Below are 21,064 nucleotides of genomic sequence, written 5' to 3'. Positions count from 1 at the left end.
GAACTGGATTGAACAGAAAGGAGTGGAAAGGTTTTGGTTGAGACTTTTGTCAAAGTAACATGTTCCTTGTCATGTCCTAGGTTATAGAAAAGAATTCTGGTGGCTGGTGGTACGTGCAGATTGGAGAGAAGGAGGGATGGGCTCCAGCATCTTACATTGACAAAAGGAAGAAGCCGAATTTAAACAGAAGAACCAGTACTTTAACCCGCCCAAAAGTTCCTCCCCCAGCACCTCCCAGTAAACCAAAAGACCCTGAAGAAGGAACAGCTCCTGGAACAGTTTCTTCAGGAGATACCCAGGACTCTCCCCACAAGCTGAAATATGAAGAACCTGAGTATGATGTGCCTGCCTTTGGCTTTGACTCGGAGTGTGAAGGGAGTGAAAGTCATCGTGAAGAGGGCACTCTGGAAAAACGACTGTTTCAGCCTCTCAAGCCCTCTCCTATGTCATCACTTCAGAAAGCAAAGTTCAAAGTAGGGGAGTCTTCAGAAGAAGTTGCTCACGAAGAAGAGACCATCTATGAGAATGAGGGATTCAGACGTTATGTGGAAGATGCTTCTTCCAATAAGGAATCAAGTGGAGACTCCGATTCGCAGAAAAGTTCCTCTCTCTCCTTGATCCAAAGGAATTCTCCATCTTCCAGCTCTCCTAAGTCATCACTTATGAAGCTCAAGATGGACAAAAACATTCAGCCCGATCTTGGAAAATGCCATTATTCCAGGAGTGAGGAAACAAAACCAAGGTCAGCTTCAGATGTTGGTTTACGCAGTGTGCCAAGGACAAGCATGAAGAAAGAGCCTGGTCAAAGTCCTTCAATTAGAGCAAAGCCAATTGTTAGGCCCAAACCCTTCCTGAACAAGGCAGACTCTCAGAGCCAAGAAAAGATGGATATCAGCACTTTAAGGCGACAGCTGAGGCCAACGGGGCAACTCAGAGGTGGACTTAAAGGTTCAAGAAGTGAAGAGTCCGAGAGCCCCCCATATACAGCTTCTGAGAACCAAGAGGATCCTGTTAGGAGGAGCTCGGCTGATATCATTACAGCTCCTTCCCGTGGCATTTTCTGCTCTAGCCATACAGCCAAAACTGAGCAAGAAAATGACTCCAGATGTTTCTATGTGACCACTGACTCATACCAAAAGGTACAGGATTCTGAAATTTGCTTCCCAGCAGGAGTAGAAGTGGAAGTGCTGGAAAAGCAAGCCAGTGGATGGTGGTACCTGAAATATGGAGACATGGAAGGCTGGGCTCCTTCCCATTATTTGGCTCTCCCTGATAACCAGCGGGAAACTACAGCAGCAGAGACTGATGCCTCATTTGCCAGGAATAGGAAAAATGAAAACAAGTCAAACAGTTTAGAGAAGATAGAGAAGAGGGTTCAGGCTTTGAACACCATCAACCAGAGCAAACGTTCAACACCACCCATCCCAAGCAAACCTCCTGGTGGTTTTTCAAAGCCATCAGCACCAGTGAAAATGAGGAATGGTGTGAGGCAACTTGCCGTCCGGCCGCAGTCAGTGTTTGTGTCTCCGCCACCAAAGGAGAACAACCTGTCATGCTCCTTGCGCAGAAATGAATCTTTAACAGCTACGGATCATCTTAGGAGCGTCCGTCGGAATTCCTCCTTTAGCAATGCATGGTCACAGCCTGGTGACGCGAAGGGGAAGCAGCCCGAGCGGTCAGGTACAGAGAGCTCAGAGAACACCTCCAATCTCTCTACCCAGAGGAATGGGATTCCTGTGTCCACAGTCAGGCCCAAGCCCATTGAGAAATCCCAGTTCATCCACAACAATCTCAAGGACATCTATGTTTCCATTGCAGACTATGAAGGGGATGAGGAGACTGCAGGGTTTCAAGAAGGTGTCTGCATGGAGGTCCTCGAAAGGAACCCAAATGGCTGGTGGTATTGCCAGATTATGAATGGTGTGAAACCATTCAAAGGCTGGGTGCCCTCAAATTACTTGGAGAAAAAGAACTAATATTGCAATATCTTTAACCTCCCTAATTTATACTGTTCCTGCTGTGTACATGTGGAAAAAAAAACACAAACAATTGCTACACAAAAAGACGTTTCCCTGTGCTCCAGTTTGTACAAAGGGACAAAGGAGCCTATGCTGAGGACAAACCTGCTGTGTTCTGGAGAGGTTTGTGGGGCTAATATGTTGTAAACAGCTATGAGGAAGATGCAGCATAGTCAAATGCCTTTTTGTGAAGTTGTTAATAATCTTGTATGTGTAACAGGGTATGATATCCCATCTTTCCCATTATTGATAGGAAACCAAATGTGTGCCTTTTGTGAGAGAGAAATACACATGCATCTACTTGGGGAGTTTTGTGCCAAACTCTGTTTTACAATCTTGGCTCCCTTTCTCCTCATTCTTGTCTGTACATGGAATACCCAAGAGTTCTGGATGCATTTCCACAATTTACAGTGAGAAGGGAATGGAAGTTTCTGAAACACAGAGGGACTCTAATCCTTTGGAGGTGTTCACTTCTTTTTTTACTATTCTCAACAGTTGGTTGGCCCAGAGTTGGAGCCTTTTCACCGTGGAGAGATTTGGTCTCTTGACTTCAGCTGTGTTTTGTTGTTACTGCTAACTCACCGGAAAAGGCAATCAGGTGGTGTTGGTTGGGGGCTTTTTGTTTCCTTTTGTTCTGTCTTGTACTTTGAGTTGGGATTTCAGGTGTTCTAGGGCAGCAATGCCTACTGGTGCTTGTAAAACAAACCTACAAACCCCATGCTTAAGCACGTTGATTACTTTGTAGACTCCATATTTAGTTCTGTGCCTGACTCCTGCCAGGTGATCCTGGTTGATTCTCTTCTCAGAGTTGGGTTTCTCAAAACTTGACATAGTACGAAAATGTTCAAAAGTCCCTTAAGACACTAAAGACAAGGCTGTCAAATGTGTTACTTCTCGGTTTTGTGATCTGGTCCGAATTCAAGTGTGCTGACTGCTGGCAGGGCCCACCAAGGTATTAGTGAGAAATAGCCGTGACCTTCTGCAACATCAGTGTTTACAATAGGGGGTGGGGGGAAAAAGCCATCAAACTCAGTCTGCACATCCTTAATTTGTATATTTTTTGGGAATTGTTTTCTCTGTGTTTTGTTTTTGTCTTTTCTGTGCGTTCTGGGTTTACTTTTTTTTTGGTCTTGTTTTACCAAGAGAGACTTAAAACTGAAGGAGGAGTCAAATATGTGTTTCTGTTCCCACTTGAATCCAAAATGTACATTTGTACTGGAAAGTGTACCTGGGCTTCTCAGGCTCAGAGGTTTCATATCAAAGGAATTAGGCCTACAATGCATCTAACCAGGAAGCTGCCTCTTCTAATGCCATTTCTAATTGCCTTTATTGATGCATGCTTTGAAACGTGGCACATGGTAGGGATAGTGTGGTGGGAAACAGAAGAGGCATCCATTGAAAAAGGCTTTGAATATATTTTATTCAAGAGGTAGCCAAGTCTTTTACCTACATCCCTACTGTACTTGTGGAAGACATGGGGTGTTTTTGGGGGGGTTAAATGGCTTTGTTAATCACTCAAGATCAGCATCTAGTTCCTTTAAATAATAGGCAGTATTGCAGATCTGGTTTTAGGGGAGGGGCAGACCATTTCATTACTGGTTTACACAAAATTATACATGCCATTTTTTCCAACAAAATTTCAAACCCATTTGGCTTAGAAAGTAAAGGATATAAAGACTTAAAAATAGCTGGGATCAAGGGGCTGAGTAAAATAGCACAAGAATATCGTGTGTTACTGGGGATGTTTCTCTGCCAAAAAAATACTACACTCTTTATATGTTGTTCTTGTCTTTATTGTTGGGGTTTTTTTGTGGTTTGGGTTTTTTATTAATTTACCTGATAACACTGAGAGAGTTGCCTACAGCTAATGTGACTGGTGTCCTTTTGGTAGCTGAAACAACATCCAGGTGCCACTACTGGCTATGAACAGTGCTGTGGTTCGAGCAGCTCTTTACATCCAAGTGGGAAGGGAGGCTGTTCAGTTGGGATCCCTTTATATTGTGGTGGCAGGAGAAGGAGGGGTATCTGCACAACAGCTTCTATCGTAGTGTGCAGGGTCCTCTTCGTACCTTAATGTCTTGTCATAAAACATATATGTATATATCCAGTTAGCTACATCATACTGGATGTGTATCTGAGGCATTGTGGCCCTGTCTCACATACTTCTCCCCATTTTTAATTGTACTAATATGGTAGCAGACATAAAAGACTGCTGGAGCTGTTGTGAGATTATAATAGAAGTATTATATTCTTCTGCTGGACAGTATTAAATAGAGCAATACATAGAGTTATCTGCTAGATTGCAGTACTAATAGTAGTGACTTAGTGACTCGTATTAATGTTGTTGTGATTTATTTTAACAATAATGATGAGGAAGTGGTTCATTATTTTGAATTAATGCACTTTAACAATAAAAGAAACCAAAACGGAAGCCAATGCAGTGAAATAAGTGCATTATTTAAAGGTGCAGTATATAATTATCATTTTCTTGAAGCACATATTTATTAAGAATTAACTTATTATTTAAAATATTCTAAAGTTTTGTTTAAAGACATTCCCTCTAGGTCATCTCTTTGGGGGGATGTAAAAGCACAGCTCCCAGATCTTCTGCATTGAGCCACTGAATTCTCTGAATATGGTGCGGTGTGACGTGAGCTCCTACCTAGGGAGAGGAAAGCAGCACACAAATGGGAGAGCCCTGGCTACCACAGGTATTCTCACCTGCATCCAGCAAAGTCAAGCACAGAGCAGCTCTCAACTGCAAAAGTCCTTGGAGGGTTTGGGGTGGCAGAGCTGGTTTTGGCAGACAGTTGTGGTACCATGTCCTTGCATGAGGCTGGTCCCCGGTGGACACAGGCTCAGGCAGATCCTCACATTAACCTGCGAAATGCAGGCCACCTCCGTAAAGGTTATCAGTCTGTCCCACAGCTCCCTTTCCACCTTGCTGCTTCTTTTCCAGCTCTGGCTTTTGCAGGGAGATGGTTTGCTGAGCTCCATCAGTGCAGGGGATGACACCTGGTGAGGGTGCCTGCAGCGCGGCCAGGGTTTTCTCAAGCAGCAGCCCAGTGTCCTATGGCTCAGTTGCTCCTTTTTCATATCCCAAAGGTTTCATGGCCCCCTGAGGAGAGGCCAGGACCTGTAGATGGGCTGCAAAGCCACACTTGCTTCTTCCCTCTGCCTCAGGGCATAACCAACCTAGTTGATGCTAGAAATGAATGTGGGCCACCACGGCCTGGTAGGAAAGCTTTGGTTTGGGCTTCCCTTTATTTGGTGGCTGTTTTGACTGCTTATGTTTGAAAGGTCACTTTTAAAGCAAATACCCCCCCAATGCAGTTTTTCCCCCTCCCATTTTACCATTGTCACAGCATCTCTCACCAATCTCTTTTTTTATTCTTCCAACTGAGAGGAAAAGAATTACTTTTTCCATCAGCGAGCAGCTAATTTTGGTCAGCTCCACTGATACCTGAAATAGCAAGCCCTTTCCACTGTTAGCTGTGAAACAGAGTGAAAGGCCTTAAGCTAAATCTGACTGCAGGGCAGGAAAACCTGGCAGGGTGCCTCAAAGGACAGTGTAGTGCTAGAAGTGGTTTAGTTCTTTTCTAAAATGTTAATGTCGCCTTAAGCTTTTATTTTTACTAAATTTGTCGGAACTGACACTGGATCAAGAGCAATATTTAAATGTAACGTACACCTCAGTGAACACTCAATGCAGAAATCAACAGTACTGTTTAAATTTCTCTCTTTTCTTGGTTTATTCTTGAACCAGATTGTTAAGAGGAAGAGCTCTGCAGGGCTTGGGCAAAGCCATTTGCAGCTGAAGGGGGCCCTCCTCCGGGGGGAGAGGCGGCTGCTGTCACCGCGTTGCTCTCACCCGCTGTCCGTGCTTTCCAAAATGTCTTGAATTTGGACCAGCAGAAAATCCAAACTCTAGCGCCAGCGAAGAAAATTTAAGAATGTGAAAATTGTGTCTTGCTGTATACTGCAACTTTAATGATAATGAGCACTTCTGAGTTCGTTATTGAGGTTTATATAATGCCTGAAAAGTTTAATTCCTGGTTTCCCTGGTCTACCCTCTCGGAACACAAGAGTCCTAAGTTTTTGTCAGCAGCCCTTCCCTGTGGGAGGCAATTCCTGTTAACAGTTTAATCTCTCATGCTTTGCAGTGGGTGGGTATAGTCATACGTGCTCATCCTTTGCAAGCCACGCTTCTCAAGATAAACGATACGATGGGCATGTGTCAGGATACTTAACTGACGTGTTGACAGGAAGCCTTTAAATCAGTGTGTACAGTAATAGCAAACACACAATAATGAAGGATTGAAATTGGCTCACATTTACTCTTAAACATGGAATTTCACATCTGCACGGGTATGGCTGAAAAATGGATTTTACCCTTGTGGATACGCACCCCAAAGACTCCTTCCATTACAGTGCTATCAAGTTTGACGAAGGCATTATATAATTGTTTTCATCACTTTCAGATCTTAATGAATCGTATTTTATTGTAATATATATTCATTGCTTTTCTCAGTTAAAAAGAAAGTTACTGCTTTTATCTTATATGAAAAACAAGGGAATTTGATAAAGCATTCATTATTTTCATATTACTAGTATTAACAGAATAGAACTAGTACTATTTAATTTTAGATCTTCATAGCTAGCTTGTTAATAATTCATATTTTCCTGTGTTGTATCCTACTATTTTTTCCTATTTTTTCCCAAATACTCTGCATTCTTGAGAAAAAACAAATCCAATGAGTGGATAAGTGCAATATTCATAGAATAAACAGGCCCCTCATCCAGGACTTGGAGTGGAACGTGCAGTGTGAAAAGTTTGCAATTCTCTATTCATGCACTCTTAAGGAAAGGGGAAATGCAGGGGAGGGGATGGCTGGATGAGAATAGGACCCTTGGATAGGTAGGGACTGACAGGATAGCTGGGGTGGTTTGGGGTGGGAATGGCTGCTTTCCAGGAAAAATCATCACCTGTTAATGAAAGTATAAGGATTATGCAGCATGTTGCCAGGATTATGTTTAGAATGTTCATTAACATCTTTATCAATACAGGACTTCTGAGCTATGCTTGAAACACTCTGTATGCCATCCATGCATGATACTCTCTTCTAGTGTGTCTCTGCTGGTTATGTCCTCTGTTACACTTCGGAATCTATGGTAACTTCAGAAGGGAAAGTAATTCTGCTGGTGCAGTCCCAAGTTTTGATACTCTATTGTTACTTTATTTATTGCAAGAGCTGTGGGAATATTTTTGCAGTACCTTATTTCTTTTCCTTCCCTATTGTTAACCTAAGACAAAAAGTCCCCATTTTATCTGGCTAGTTCTCATCTGCAGAATTTCACAGCTGGTTTGGGTATTGATTTCATGTTTCTTGGCTTGCAAAGGCTGATCACTCAGGTCCAAATAATGTTGGGCAGAAACTTTGCTCTTCAAAAGAGGTTTTGTCTTAAATTCTATTGAATGGAAGGAGACCTTCCATCTGTCAGAAATAATGTGACTTTCCAGGTAGCAGAAAAATCTACTACCTTTGAAAAACTGGATTGTTTTCGTAAGATGCAAGAGAAATGTGAAAGCCAGAGCATTTGATTCTCTGAGCTGCGGCAAGTACATCTTCTGTGGCTCGTGTCGCTGGAGAGGGGGTGTACCTCAGCTTTCTGCTTAATTTTTGTCCTGCTGTTCTTAAGTTTGTAAAAAAGCATCAATATTACCAGAGACCTTTGCATTCAAAGAGGAAAACTGAATTCTGCAGCTGTACTGAAATAGTATCAATTACATGATTTTTTAAAACCTCTAATACTTTACAAATGAATTTGGTTTCGAAGAGAGAACTCTAATTCTTTCGCGTGCTCTTGTCTAACCTGGCAAGAAGTCCACAAGCATCAGTAGAGTTACACTGACAGAAGACCCGCAGAGGAGCAAAGCGCCTCGTGGGCACTCAGCATGGAATGTTCTCAGCAAAAGCAAACACCGTGCACTCAGTTTCTACACCTCCAAAGGGTGCACAGGCCTGCTAAGCCTTGGTGCTGTCATGCCTTGATCCACTTCCCTGCAGGTCTTGCAGCTTTTTGAAATCAACGGGAGCTTTGCTGCTATTTGCTGGTGGCTTCCCATCACCGGCAGCTCCTTCTCTGGCAACTGTAGATGCTACTTAGCCACATTGCAAAGTGCTATGTATAAATGCAGTGTTGGATAGATGTCAACAGTACCAGTAGGATGGTCTGAGAGCAAATGTTTGTGTAAGTTATATTTTAATTTGCTTGTAGTTGCTTGGTAGAAGCAGGGACCACCAATGCAGCGATGCATGAGGAATGTGTCTGCACACTTGAACTGTTTGATGGCCTCTGCTAGCTCTGCCCAGTGCTTGCATTTCTCTTTCCCTCTCTGCTGCTCAGTAGTCATGTCTGTTGTGTGTGTCTGTAACGTTCAAATAAAGTACTGTATATAGTGCCGGATCCAGAAGCCCCCACAGTCAGTTGGCTTTGGGTTGGGATGTAGGTTGATGGTGCTGCTTTTCCTCCTCCATCTTAGACCCAACTTGGAGCAAAGCACAGATGTTTGTAAAGAGTCACCCATAACTCTGCTTTGGGGTGTCAGTTTTGTGGGGTGTGCATGCATTGCCAAGGGTGGAATGATGAGGGGATCTTCTTTCATTGGGTGCCCTCACATCAGGGCTGGGGCTCCGCAGCGATTCCTGGAGTGAAAGCTGTGCTGCACTGCTTGCGGGCCTGACTGGCGTAGGCAGAACGAATTAGTTTCTCCCATTTTATAATGTCAGGGCTGGGCTGGTCCCATTAACAATGTTCTTCATTGTTCTCGCATCAAGGTAGCGTTGATTCTAGTTGGAGAGTGCAATTTTTTTGTTTTGTGTTTGTTTTTTTTAATAAATAAATTTGGTTTAAAGCTTCACACTGGCGTTTTTACAGACCTGTTCTTGTCAGCATAAGCCACTACTGTCCTGAGCTGAGACTCCTGTTTGTTACTGAATCAAAATAATTATGGGAATTGTGTTGATAATTTGGAAATAAATGAGAGGTAACTATATTGGCAGAGGAGAGGTAGATAAAATATGAGGAAAAATATGTTTCTAATAAGGCCATAAATTATTGGGTCTGACACTGCAGGTGCTTTCTCTGTATAGATGGGTTTAATACATCACTGCTCTGCGTTTGGCTTTTTCATTAGTGAGAAAAGTTGAAGTTTTTCACTCCATGATATACTATGACAATCTGTATCCTGAAGCCAATGATTCACCTAAGGAAGACAAACATAGGTTATGTGTTTGTTGTAACTGAGGCAGTTTGTGTGCCTGGGAGTTTACAGACACTGAGGTTCAGCTGATGGAGCGGGCAGGGGTTGCTGTTCCAGGTCTGCCTGCATTGGCCCTCTGTGAAACAGCCCTGTGCTAGTGGCACTTCTGGGAAAACACTGAGTTTGGTGGTCTCCCCCTGATGCTCAGGGTTATTTGGTACAGTGGTACATGTCCGTCTGCTCCCTGCTTGGTGGAGGAGAAAAACAGGGGAGAGAGAATCACTTGGCACTGTAGGAGAATTTTTGAAATACAACATCTGAAACTAAAGTAACTGTTTCAGGCTTCTCCAGATGCCAAAGCTGTGTTAGTGATGCTGTGTTTGATGTCTGAAATACAAGCACTGTGGCAGCTTTCTCTGTGCAAACAGTTCTTTTGTGGTTTAAGAGCTTGTTCTTGAACTGCTTCTGGATCCCCAGGGAAGCAGTAATAAATAAACAAAATCCCATCATCACCCTTGGCGTTTAGACTGGGGGGGGAGGAGGGCATCAAATTCTGTTCTGACTCTGCATCCCCTTGAGCATCCAGATTCAGTTTGTTTCTGTCCCCTAGGAGCAGGCCAGAAGAGAACAGTGCAGTCGCTGGAAGTTAGCCTGGAACAATTAGTAAACTGGAAAAAAATAATAGAAAAGGAATTAAAAGGAAACCTGTTAAAAAATGAAATATTTCAGTGAATAGCTGACTTAACTATTTCCTGCCTTGGATTTGGGGGGTGGGGGAGTTATAATTGTTTCCAGTCTCTAGAAGGAATTTTTCTGCAGCCTGCTGAATAGGCTTGCTGAAAAGACTTGCTCATTACTCATGATGAGCTCAAACCTGGAGTATTGCAAAAGCAAAGTGTGTGTAGCATTACAATGACTTTTTTGTACTGAGGGTCCAAACTGGGTATCGCAGGGTCAATAGTGTACGGAGTAGGGGCATTTCTGCTGTCTGGCTAACCACATTACATCAGTGCTGTTCCTTTATTGCAGATTTAATTGCAGACAGCAGTGCTCGTTACTCTGCAGTGTTTGGGGAGAATCAAGCAGATGAGCCTCCTCAGTTAAGACTCAATATCGGATTTCATGTCAGGAGAAGTCTTGCCAGCAGTTTGATTGATTGCTGCGGAGGCTAAAGTTCAGATGCAGATAACTCAAGGTGGGTGTTGAAAGCAGCTCAGCTGGATCTTTACATCTGTAGCTGTTTCCAGAGCTGTTAATTAGCCCAAATTGTCTCTGGAACTGGTGGGTAGTCAATTACAGAGAGCCTAAACCTGTTGTTGAATGAAGGCTGAAATCTGTTCAAGCAGTTGTGCTCCGCTGTGTTAATGGAGCAATTGCATGTGTCTGGACTGGAAACTCCTACAGGTTTTGCTGTGCCAAATTTGTGATTGATAAATAATTGATCTAGGCCTGGTCCAAGTGAGGTTTTGCAGTGGGTTTCCTAGGCGGTTGATGTTCTTAATGTGACCTTGAATATTAGATGCTGTTGTCATTTCTGTGTTGGTGTAGCAGTCCATTTTCTAGTGGTTAGGTGGTGGGAATGTACCTGGTGGGAGCTTGGGAGAGTATGTCGGTGACCAGAGACAGAGAAACGTGTGGCTGGTTTTAGTGTGTATGGTCAAGTTGGTGACACTTTTTTGTCGTCTTTTTGTTTGGTTGGTTTATTTTTAACATGGGAACCATTCTGTCTGTTCTGTGTGGGGAAAAGCTTAGAAGTCGGTGTGGTTTCTGTGGCAGTACATGTGAGAAGGAATAACTGAGAGCTTTCCTTTCTGTTCTTTTTGTTCTTTTTAAGAAAGTTTATGGGCGGGAGTCCGTTCAGTTTGGGTTGGGTTGGGTTGGAAGTCAAGCCAAGAGAGGAAGAAAATGAGTCTGGGGAAACCCTTTATTTTTTTGGTGGTAACAGTTTTGGACTGTATTTTGTTGTGGCCTCTGATCCCGCGCCTCCGAAGGTAGCGGAGCAAATATCGTTCATCACGCAAATGTTAGAGCTTTTGGCAAAGTACTGATATCCTCAGAGCTGACAGGTATTCTGAAATTCACGGCATCAGTCCTTAATATACCTATAGCAAATGTGAGCTAGAGACAGAAACTGTAACTGCGGCCTCGTGCGTTGTCCAGTTTTTGTTTAATGAACTTGTGATGGTGACCACTTGGATGAAACTGTTTGTACAGTGAACAACTGCAAGGTCCAGATGTGCTTGGGTCTCTCAGATCTTTCCTAGAAAAGGAAATCACATGCATGATTTTGCCTTTCACAGTCATCCCAGTAAAACTGAAACCCAGAAAAATGACATTTTTTGCACTTAACAGTCCCTTTTGCCATTGATGACGAGAGTTGTCGTTAATGAGGGGTCCAGATGCCCAAGTCTGTTTGAACCGGCAGAAAACAGATCTTTTTGTGACCAGTCCCTGAGTCTGCATGCAAAATGGTAGATTTGATGCAGAGTAGGGTACTAGTTAACACAGATAAGTAACTTCTCTGTGGGCCAACGCTAAAGATGCATTATCAGTGGGGAGAACAGAGCCCTCCTTTTTGCCAAGTGACCCTGTAGAAACGTCCCTCAGGCTTTAGCACAGATCATCTGGGGGCCTGTGATGATTTAGCTGGCACATACAGTACTGTGGGCCTGGTTCTGTGACTGGGACAATAGAAGTGCATCTCTATCATATATATCATCAGTGAGAATTAGTGAAGTTATCATAGCACATTGTTTTGTTTGCTTTGGATATGACAGTGGTGGGGGAAACAGTTGCATGAAGCATTAGCTTCCTCCTAATCCAGACATACAGACTTACTTGACTTTAGTGTCCAGCCCAGAACTGGTTTCAGAGCTGTCCTCATGGTTATGTTGCAGACCAAGTGCAGTAAATGGGGGGTGGAATATCACCAGATTAACCTGTGTCTGCTCATGTCACTGGTGTGGGTGGCTGGGTCAGGGTTTTGCTTGCCCTTTGTGGGACAGGGGCTGCCCTCTTCTCCATGACTGCTGAATAGCCAAGTGCCATGCCCAAATGCTTGCTCTTTATCATGTCTGTGCCTGTAAAGGCGAAAACTCTGCATGGGTGTCTCAACACAATGAGAAACTCACATTGTCTTGGACAACTGTGCATGTGAACATGAAGAGCGAAAACTGTGCCTGAAAGTAGATCTCTGCATTTCACTTTAGGTGTTTATTAGAGCTGATGTTATCTCAGAATTGAACAGCATTTAATAATGGTTAATGACTGTTCAAAAACTTCTAAACTTCTGGAGGAAAAGAAAAGACAAATTGAGTTCTGGTCACTTGTAGAGGAGGGAGTTGCAATAAATGTAAAATATTGCTGGCTGCTTTATCAATTTCATTTTTCTGCCAGGATTGTCACTTCTCCGTGTGGCTATCCTGGCTCACATTGGTGCTGTGGCACAGCAGCTCGGTAGTGACACTTCTCTGCATTTGTGATGGGCATGTCTGTATGCGGAAAAGATGAGCCTAAAAAGGGCCTAGAGTAAAACTATACTCAATAAAAGAGCTCTTAATTTGCATGTTCTAGATACGCTGAAATAACTCGGGTTTAGGCAACTTCAGCTCCTTCCAGGCATCTGCTGTCATACACCCTGCTGAGTCTGCTGGGGTTTGGAGGATGGCAAATGCTAGTGGAAAGGGGAGTTCGGGATGCACACTGTCACTGCTCTTCCTGTTCCTCAGCCATGCCTGAAGTCTAGCAGGCCAGAGCAGGATCAGACCCTTGGCACAGTGTTTGCCATGTACCACAGGGCCAAGCTCAGCTTGACAAGCGCTTTGAGTGATGTTGGCTGGCACTGCGTGCTGCTGCACAGTGATCATCCTTTCCTCTCCACAGCACCTGGGGAGCTTGTAAGGGACTGCCAGAGTTTGAGGGCCGTTTTCTCAGAGTTGTTACAAGTTCTTGCAATGTGAACCTCTAACGTTTTCAAAGACTCAGGCAGAAAGGACTTGCTAAACAGACTGTACCTGTCATCTCCCAGTTCATTGCTTGCTTGGACCAAAGGTGGTGCTAAATCTGATCTTTGTCTGTAATATTTATATTTTGTTGGACTTCTTTCTTTAACAGTGTTTGATAACACAGATGCAGTGTCCTTCTTACATGAGAAATCTAGTGCCCGACTTCAGATACGTCAGAACTCAATGGACCTTCACGGTCCGGAATTGTTAACATTTGAGCAGGCTGGCAGTGTTCTGGGGGGAGGGGGGAAAAGGGTACTCTATCTTCAAATGCTTGCAGACTGTAAGAATTGACTTGTGATTTTTGTTTGTTTGTTGGTATTTTGTTTACATTGCCTCTTATGCCCTAAGGAAAAATAAATTTTTGACCTTTTTAATTGTGATCCATTTGGTTTGTTTTGGGCTGGGAGTTCTTCTTCAGTTGTGCAGTACTGTTGTAATTCCCTTTGCGCTTGTCAAACCACTGAATTTAGCCTTCCCAGAATAACTCACAACTTACGTTTACATGCAATTGCAAAATTCAGCTGAGGCTTAAACAGATAAAGGCGTTTCTCTTGTCCCTGCTCCTGAGTTGTTACTGTATGCTGTACTTTTGTCTCTTTTCTAGTCCACAAGGTTTTATGGATGGCTCACCTCTGCCCTCAGTCATGAAGACTTTTTATCTGTGTTGAGTAAGGTCTTAAGGTTTACAACACTTTGATGGGATGTTTTTTGAAGAGGGATGTGGCATCAGATGCAAAATAAGAAGGAAAGCATCCTTTTACAGGAGTGGCCTTTTGGTTCTGTGATAAGAGGGTTGCTCTGCAAGTTAGAATGAGCCCTTAACACCCTTGTATGCAGGCTGCAGAGCAAGTGATGCTTGAACATGGGATAGTAAGGTCAGATCCTGGCAGGGTTGCTAGATTCCTGCTCCTTATGCAGGATGTGTCTTGGGGGTGCAGAAGGCAGTGAATTACGGGATGTAATGGGGGAGTGGATTGTAATAGGGGATGTAATAGTAGAGAGGAAATGAGGTTGTTTTCTAGCACTTCAGTTCCCAACTCAACTGTGAGAACCCTCTATTGAAGTGTTGTTGTCCACTTGCTCATTGTCTGTTAGGTCTGCAGATCTGCAGGTAAAAGGGGTCATGCTTAGTGCCAGGCTGCCGCCTTCGAAAGCAGGACTGCAGAGGGGGGTTGGCCCTCCTCAGCTTTTAGTTCCTGCAGCACAGAATGACCTCCCATGAGTGTATCCCTCATTTTAGCATGGGGCTATGCCTTCACCACATGCTGTAGCACTTCACAAGCGTGCTGTGGAGAAATGAGTCCCACCCAGGTCCTGAGATGAGCTGTCTCTCACTGGAGGCACAGCATTTGCCAGCAGCACCCATGAGATGTTCCTCTGTGCTGGCATGTAGGAATGTGCAGGGTAGGTCACGCATAGGGTGGTGCCTGAGGGTCATTCCTGTCTCTGAATGTTGTCAGGAATTAGAGCTGAGGCAGCACGCAGTCCTGGACGTTTTAAGGCACAAACTTAGTGACAAGTGTGCCTGGGAACCTAAGCCCCCTCTTCCCCTGCGTGTATAGTGAGCCAGCTTAGGGCTGAAAGGGTTTTTCTGAACTGATACAATCACCGTGTACTGATGTATCCCCTTATATATTGTAACCACTGCTAGTTGCTCCTTTCATTCCCCATTTTAATTCGAGAGCCATTTACCAAAGTTATGCTACACTCAAGCTAAATATTTCTGGTCCTACTTGTATGTATTTGTAGCATTTGTGGAAAGGAGTAAAAGAAACCTGAGGAGGGAGAGAAAAGGGACACGCACAGCAAGAGAGGCTGTGTGCTGTGCGGGGAGCCGAGCACCAGGTGGCGATGCTGGACCAGCGCTGCGGCTCCCGGATCCCTTTCAGAGCATCCTTATCCCCCAGCGCGGTCGGCCGGCTGTCCCTGTCTGAAACAGAGCGGGAAAGCTGCGGTGATGGGATGCCCTGTCGCCCGGACAGGTCTGTGCCGTGCCATGGTTGGTCTTGGTGGAGAATCGGTTGGGAGCGATGGTAGAATTGCAGATCTGGTTTGGATTTGGTGATGTGAAGGAGATGGCCAAGGAAGGTAAGGGAAAGGCAGGGCAGGGTGACTCCAGCGGCGCTCAGCAGAAGAGGATGCAAAGCTCACTGGGGCTATTGCGCCTGGTGGCTGCAGGAGGGAATGAACAGGCTGAAGGTGTCAAAGGGAAGCACAGGGTCCCTGTGCTATTGCTCTGGTCCCTCTTGCTAATGCCAAGGTAGGATCTGGGTTTGGCTCAGAGCATTGGCATCTCACGTGTCCTAATCTGTGGCAGGGCTTGGGCTCAGCACCTCTGGCAGGTCAGTGCCCCAGTCTGCAGGGACAGTCTCTGTTTTACAGCTCTGCCCCTTGCTACTGAAAGGACAAGGAGGCTGTGGCCAGAGAGGGCTTTCCAGACCCACTGGAGAACCTCCTGTCCCTGGGAAACCAGGAGCTGGGAATGGCTCTTGGAGTGCAGCACACACATGCGCAAACTTGCCGTGTCCCAACAGCTAAGAACTGCTCAGGATGGTAGTGGAAAAAGCTGGGAAATCTCACATGGCTGTTGTAAGAGTGCTCCTGAGCACATCCTGCAGCAGCAATGCTGTTAGGTTTTGGGGGAACTGACATCACTGGAGAATTCAAACCCCCTTCGGGTCCCTGTGTCCCTTGATACATGTCCAAGAAGCATCTGCCTCTTGCCTCAGTATCTCCCTTGGCTGGACCTGGGCTTGTCAGGGGGCCTCTTCAACATGTTGCTCAAGTCAGGGCTGGGATTCTGCTGTCAGGTGTTGGACTGGCAGATCTCTGCAGAGCTGGGATGGGGACACCAGGCTGTTTTGCTACTGCTCTTCCTCATTTTCAGCCACCTTACCTGGCCCCTAATGCTGCCTGGTTTCCCCACAGCGTGTTTTCTCTTGCTTGTTGGCAGGGAGCTTTTTTTTGTGGTTACAGGCACTGCCTGAGCTCTCTCCTTCCAGCTCCCCACAAGGCAGAGGCCCTCGTGCCACTGTTGCTCTTACCTCAGCCTCTCGCAGCTGCACTGCCCATCATGTTTTGCCACGCTTGTGGAAGTGGTAAACACTCAGTCACGCATGCTGCTGCAGGATACCTAAATCAACTTTATTCACAATCACAGTTATCCAATCTTGCACAATGAGTTATTCTCTTTAAACAGAACACAAAACATCTTAAAGTAAAGCAATGAAATGCGAATGACACAAGAACACGGAGGTACGTGGGAACCTACACCAGTCAAACAAAACAAAAGGTTAGAATTGTTGTTACTGCTTTTGCTGTTGTTATTTTTGTCTCCACAGAGAGCCTTGCTCTCCTCCTCCCTGCTCACAACCAGAGGCCAGCTGATGCCAGGAGCAGGACTTGACCCCAATTTTTTTAGCTCGGATGCTGGGGGAGTTTTCAGCTTCTGCTAACTCCTAGAGTTTGGTCCACAGTAAAACAAACACAGTTATATATTAAAACACTCTGGATTCAAAAGGTGAAAAGGGAATTCACACCACTGCACTGGTACCCATGGATGGAGTTTCTTGAAAAATAAAATATACCCCTTGGCTTGCCCTGCGCGGAGGGGAACCGGTCCCACTGTTGTGGGGAAGGCTTGGGAGGCTGCTTATTGCACGTTTCCCCACATCCACTATTTCATCAACACCTTCCCACTCCTTCGCTGCCTTCTTCCTGAAAGCTTTGCACTGGAGTTTGTATAACCGCTGAACCAGGCTCCCTGTATCTGCGGGTCATGGCTCTGTCCTGGGGCAAGCTGGAGGCTGGCTGCATGCTTGCTGCTGGCATGGTTGCTGTGACTACCCCAGACTTGTGCCAAACAGGCTTCCTCCCACTCCTCGGTGAGAGCATCTGGGCACAGGACCCATAATGATCTAGGGCTTTCGACAGCAGCCTGGGGAGCAGGGCTGGGTTAGGGGGGTACATGAGAGGTATGCAAAGAAATAATGTAAATCCCTGTAACCAGAATATCAGCGTTCAAGTTAGTTCTGCCCGCCGGGATGGGCTGGGGGTAGCTGCAGACCCCTGTGGTAGGCTGCAGGGATGGTGATGCCTTTAGAGAAAGGCTCTACAATGCTCTCTCCAGCCAGTAGCCTGTTTTGTAGTTTCCTTAAGAGGACAAAGTAAGGATATGTCTTTCCAGGTGCTCTTGTGAGCAGCTTCTGCAAGTGCTCCTTTACCCACCCGTTGCCTGGGGCATCCTGCAGTGACTGTCTACACACATTAAATGCTTTTATCCCTATGCCACACTGTTGCCCTGTGTCCTATCAGTGGCCATATGCTGCAGCACAGGAAAAGGCTTTGCAGGAGGGGTGCAACTCCATGACCTTCTCCAGCCTGACCTTATGGGCAACACAGTGTGGCAAACACCACTGCTGCTCTGCCTCAACCCTGGTCACGGCTCAGGACCCAGACACTGTCTCTACCTCCTGCATGGCCCTGGAAGGCAGAGGAGACGCTAGGCAGCTCCTGCTACACCAGGCTCAAGGGCCAGCAGCCATGAGGTTGCCATGGCAGGCACCCACCATGGGGACAGCACAGTTCCCAGCAGGGGCAGGAGGGACAGGGATTTATCTAAATCAACCAAAACAAACCAAAGCTCTCAAGCTGGGTTGAGTTTTTTCTTTCCTTTCTTCCTAACACGTAAGGACAGCCTTGGCTGTGAAGGGCTGAGTACCACCCGGCTGGTTTTGTCTTGAAGCACAGTGATGAAGTTACCAGTAAATGAAACCCGCAGACAGGTGGGTTTATACATTCTTCCCCAGTGAGGCTGGGGTTTTTGTTTCTTTTTTTCTCTTTTATTTTCTCCCTCACAAGTGCTGTCTGGATGGTAGGGGAAGAAAGGTGAGGGAGACATCCCCCTCTGCTGCAGGCCCATTGGGGCAGAGATGCTGCTGAATCCCTTGTGCTGCGTGAGGACCACACGCAAATCAGTGGTGGTGGGCTTTGAGAGCCGCTTGTCATGCAACAGGATGGCAACAAGAGGTGGCTGGATACCACTGCGAGGAAGCAAGGCCAGTGCCAATGTTGGCTGCCAAACCTGCCATGAATGCTTCTGCTAGGGAGCAGCAGGGGACAGCCCTGAGGAGCTGCTCATCTGCCTGCAGACTTGGGGCGGGTTTTGCTTCACAAATATTGGGTCCACTTCTGCACTGGCCACAGTCCTTCTGCTGTGAATGTGCTCACTGCACCTTCCTCGCTGGGTCAGAGCTTGCTTCACTCCATCCTTTCGAAGGAGTTTCCTATAGTCAGGCTGCTTGTACATGGAATCAGGCTTGTTTTGTTTCTCCTCTTCTGCTAAGCTGTCCTCTGTATGCGCAGTGTCTCTGGAAGGGGAGGCGTAGCACTAAACCTTCTATCGCTTGGTGTCCCTGCTAGACACTGGAGACTCCTGTCTGCTGTGCATGGTATAGAAAAGGGATGTCTGCAGCAGCTGTTTTTTTGAGATAAAGGTTAAAATCCACAAGGGAGAGTGGTCCATCGCAGCTTCCCTGACACACTGGAGTTCAGCCCCAGGGCTTGCTTGGAGGGTAGAAGAGCAGCGTCTAAGCTTGTCTCATCTGTGTTCCATGGAAGAGGGGATCAGGGTGGTGGTGGGTGATGTTTTTTGAATCTCCTGGATGATGAATAGAGACCAAGACCTGTGTTGTTACACAGTCTTTTCCCCACCTGCCTAGTCCCCACCACAGCACTTGCTGCTGCTCTAAGTGCTGCGGTATGTTTTGATGATATCTTTGATGGCCCGTCTGCAGATGGGGCAGCAAGCGTTGGCCATCTTCTTGAGCTTCAGCCCACACGAATAGCAGAGACACATGTGTCCACAGGAGTAAATGACTGTGTCTACCATGTTCTCGTAGCAGATGGTACATTCATCTCCCCAGGGCCCTGAGACAGACGGGGAGATGGGTGACTCAGGCAAGCTGACTGGAGAGTTGGGAGCTGTGCCTGAAACACAAAGAAAAAGGGTCACTCCCGCTTAAAAGCCTTCCTGACATCCCATGGTAATGTCTGCCCTGAAGCTGGTTACAGAGGGAGGATCCACGCTCCAGCAGAAATGGATGCTCCACAATCAGGGGTCCTTCCTGAGACCTACTGTCCCATTCCCTGAGCCTTGGCTCACATGCCAAGGCTTAGGCAGCAGAAAGGTATCTATCTATCTTGCTGGGATCTGCTGTCCACGTACAGCAAACCAAGAGACAGCTGCTCCCACACAGCAGGGACAAAGAGCATGTTTTCAAACCGCTGTCTAAACATTAACAAAGGAGGAAAAATCAGGAAGGGTGGATCAAGCCATCTGCTTTGAAAAGCGAAAGGCTGGGTGGCACATGGTGGCAGCAGCTCCTAAGACAAGGAGCACTTCATCTCTAGGGCCAATCTAGGGATGTGGGACCGTAACGCCTGGCTGCAACTCACCCCATGTAGATCCTTCAAGATAGTGGTGGGATGGTACATGCATGGACAGCATCTAGCTCATAGTGGGTCATTGCTCTGAGAGCTATGAATGGCTGCAGTAATTATGCTCACCTGCAGTGAGGCCTCACCATGAGGCCAGATGAAGTAGCAAGATAATGAGAAAATTTATGGGTTTCTTTCTCCCTAAACCCATCAAAAATCTGAATGTTTGCTGTCACCAGTTATTAGACTTGAGACTGGTAGGTACCTTCAATGAAAACCACTCTTGGTTTGGACAACAAGGATTTGGTAAGTTATATATCCCACCATCACTGCCTTGGGATCATGCAGGATCATGCTTTAAAAGTGCTGCAGAGCAGCCTATCATTTTCTAGTGCACGTGCATTTATCTAAATCTCACTGGAATTGACTGGCATATTAGAAATATCAATACTGCCTTTTCCTGTGGGGGGTACTGAAGGTGTGAGGAGCGGGAGCATGGGGCCATAGGCATACCCATAGCTCCAGTCTAAGCTAGCATGCAACATGTCACTGCCGCACAGCTCTCCAGAAGGAGCTGTGCGTCACAGAGCCACGCATACAGCAGAAACTCCGCTACCTCCCTGGGGACCTTTCATGATGAAAAGGGTTGGAGAAATATTGCTGTCTAGGCATTTAAGCAGCTTCTGCGTAAAGCAGGCTGAAAATAGCCTTCGCAGAGGCTCTCCCTTCCTTCCCAAAGGAGCTGGCAGGAGTATCTATTGATCACTGCGGTTTTAGAGTCCTTCTGAGAGACAAGTGAAGGGAGGCAGTGCAGGGGAGCCAGAGGAAAGGCCCTGGGGGATCCCATCATACTTACCACTGATAGAGCTGCAGAGGGGGCCAGAGACACCGCTGCAGAGGACGGTAGGGGAGCTGGGAGTCGATGTAGGCAAGCTTGGTGTGGACAGTCCCAGCCGCTCTGCTAATATGGTGGAACCTGCACCACAAGAAGAGAAACCTATGGTTACTGTTCAAACGTGGGGCTGACAAGGCACCGGGGTACATGGCAGGGGGTGCAGCTCTCGGTGCTTGTCAGGATTTGTGTCTCATCAGCATGGAATCTGAGGGGGAGATAAAGGAGAAAAAGAAAACCTCATACGCCTTTTTAAATGCTTGCAGCTGGTCCTGAAGAGACATCAAGCTCACGCAGCCCCTGAAATTCGCTGGAGCTCCTTTAGCCACCATAACCCTTTGTTTCTGCCCTTAAATATGTCCCAAGCCATTAAGTGCAGTTACTTTCCGTATGGTTTCATGCTGATATGCACCCTCTGCACTATATCCAGCGATGGGCTTGTGAG

At 46.1% G+C, this 21,064-nt stretch overlaps 2 protein-coding genes across 9 annotated transcripts in view; one reads left to right on the top strand and one right to left on the bottom strand.

Moving 5' to 3' along the window:
- SH3PXD2A (SH3 and PX domains 2A) overlaps positions 1-13,663 on the top strand; it is a 263,601-nt gene extending 249,938 nt beyond the window's left edge. For all 5 annotated transcript variants that reach the window (XM_065672179.1, XM_065672180.1, XM_065672178.1 and 2 more), the window contains one exon: positions 81-13,663. In XM_065672179.1, the coding sequence (XP_065528251.1) occupies positions 81-1,976 (1,896 nt within the window). In that variant the 3' untranslated portion in view covers positions 1,977-13,663. The remainder of the gene's footprint in view (positions 1-80) is intronic.
- Positions 13,664-16,412: 2,749 nt separating this feature from the next.
- The window catches only part of NEURL1 (neuralized E3 ubiquitin protein ligase 1), a 164,970-nt gene continuing 160,318 nt past the window's right edge, over positions 16,413-21,064 (bottom strand). For all 4 annotated transcript variants that reach the window (XM_065672174.1, XM_065672177.1, XM_065672175.1 and 1 more), the window contains exons 5-6: positions 20,584-20,703; positions 16,413-19,277 (exon numbers count right to left, since the gene is read on the bottom strand). In XM_065672174.1, coding sequence (XP_065528246.1) covers positions 19,036-19,277; positions 20,584-20,703 — 362 coding nt within the window. In that variant the 3' untranslated portion in view covers positions 16,413-19,035. The remainder of the gene's footprint in view (positions 19,278-20,583; positions 20,704-21,064) is intronic.

Source organism: Lathamus discolor, chromosome 3, assembly GCF_037157495.1.
Source record: "Lathamus discolor isolate bLatDis1 chromosome 3, bLatDis1.hap1, whole genome shotgun sequence".
Taxonomy (NCBI): domain Eukaryota; kingdom Metazoa; phylum Chordata; class Aves; order Psittaciformes; family Psittacidae; genus Lathamus; species Lathamus discolor.
Note: the sequence above shows the minus strand (reverse complement) of the source record. Positions and strands in the feature narration are given on the sequence as shown.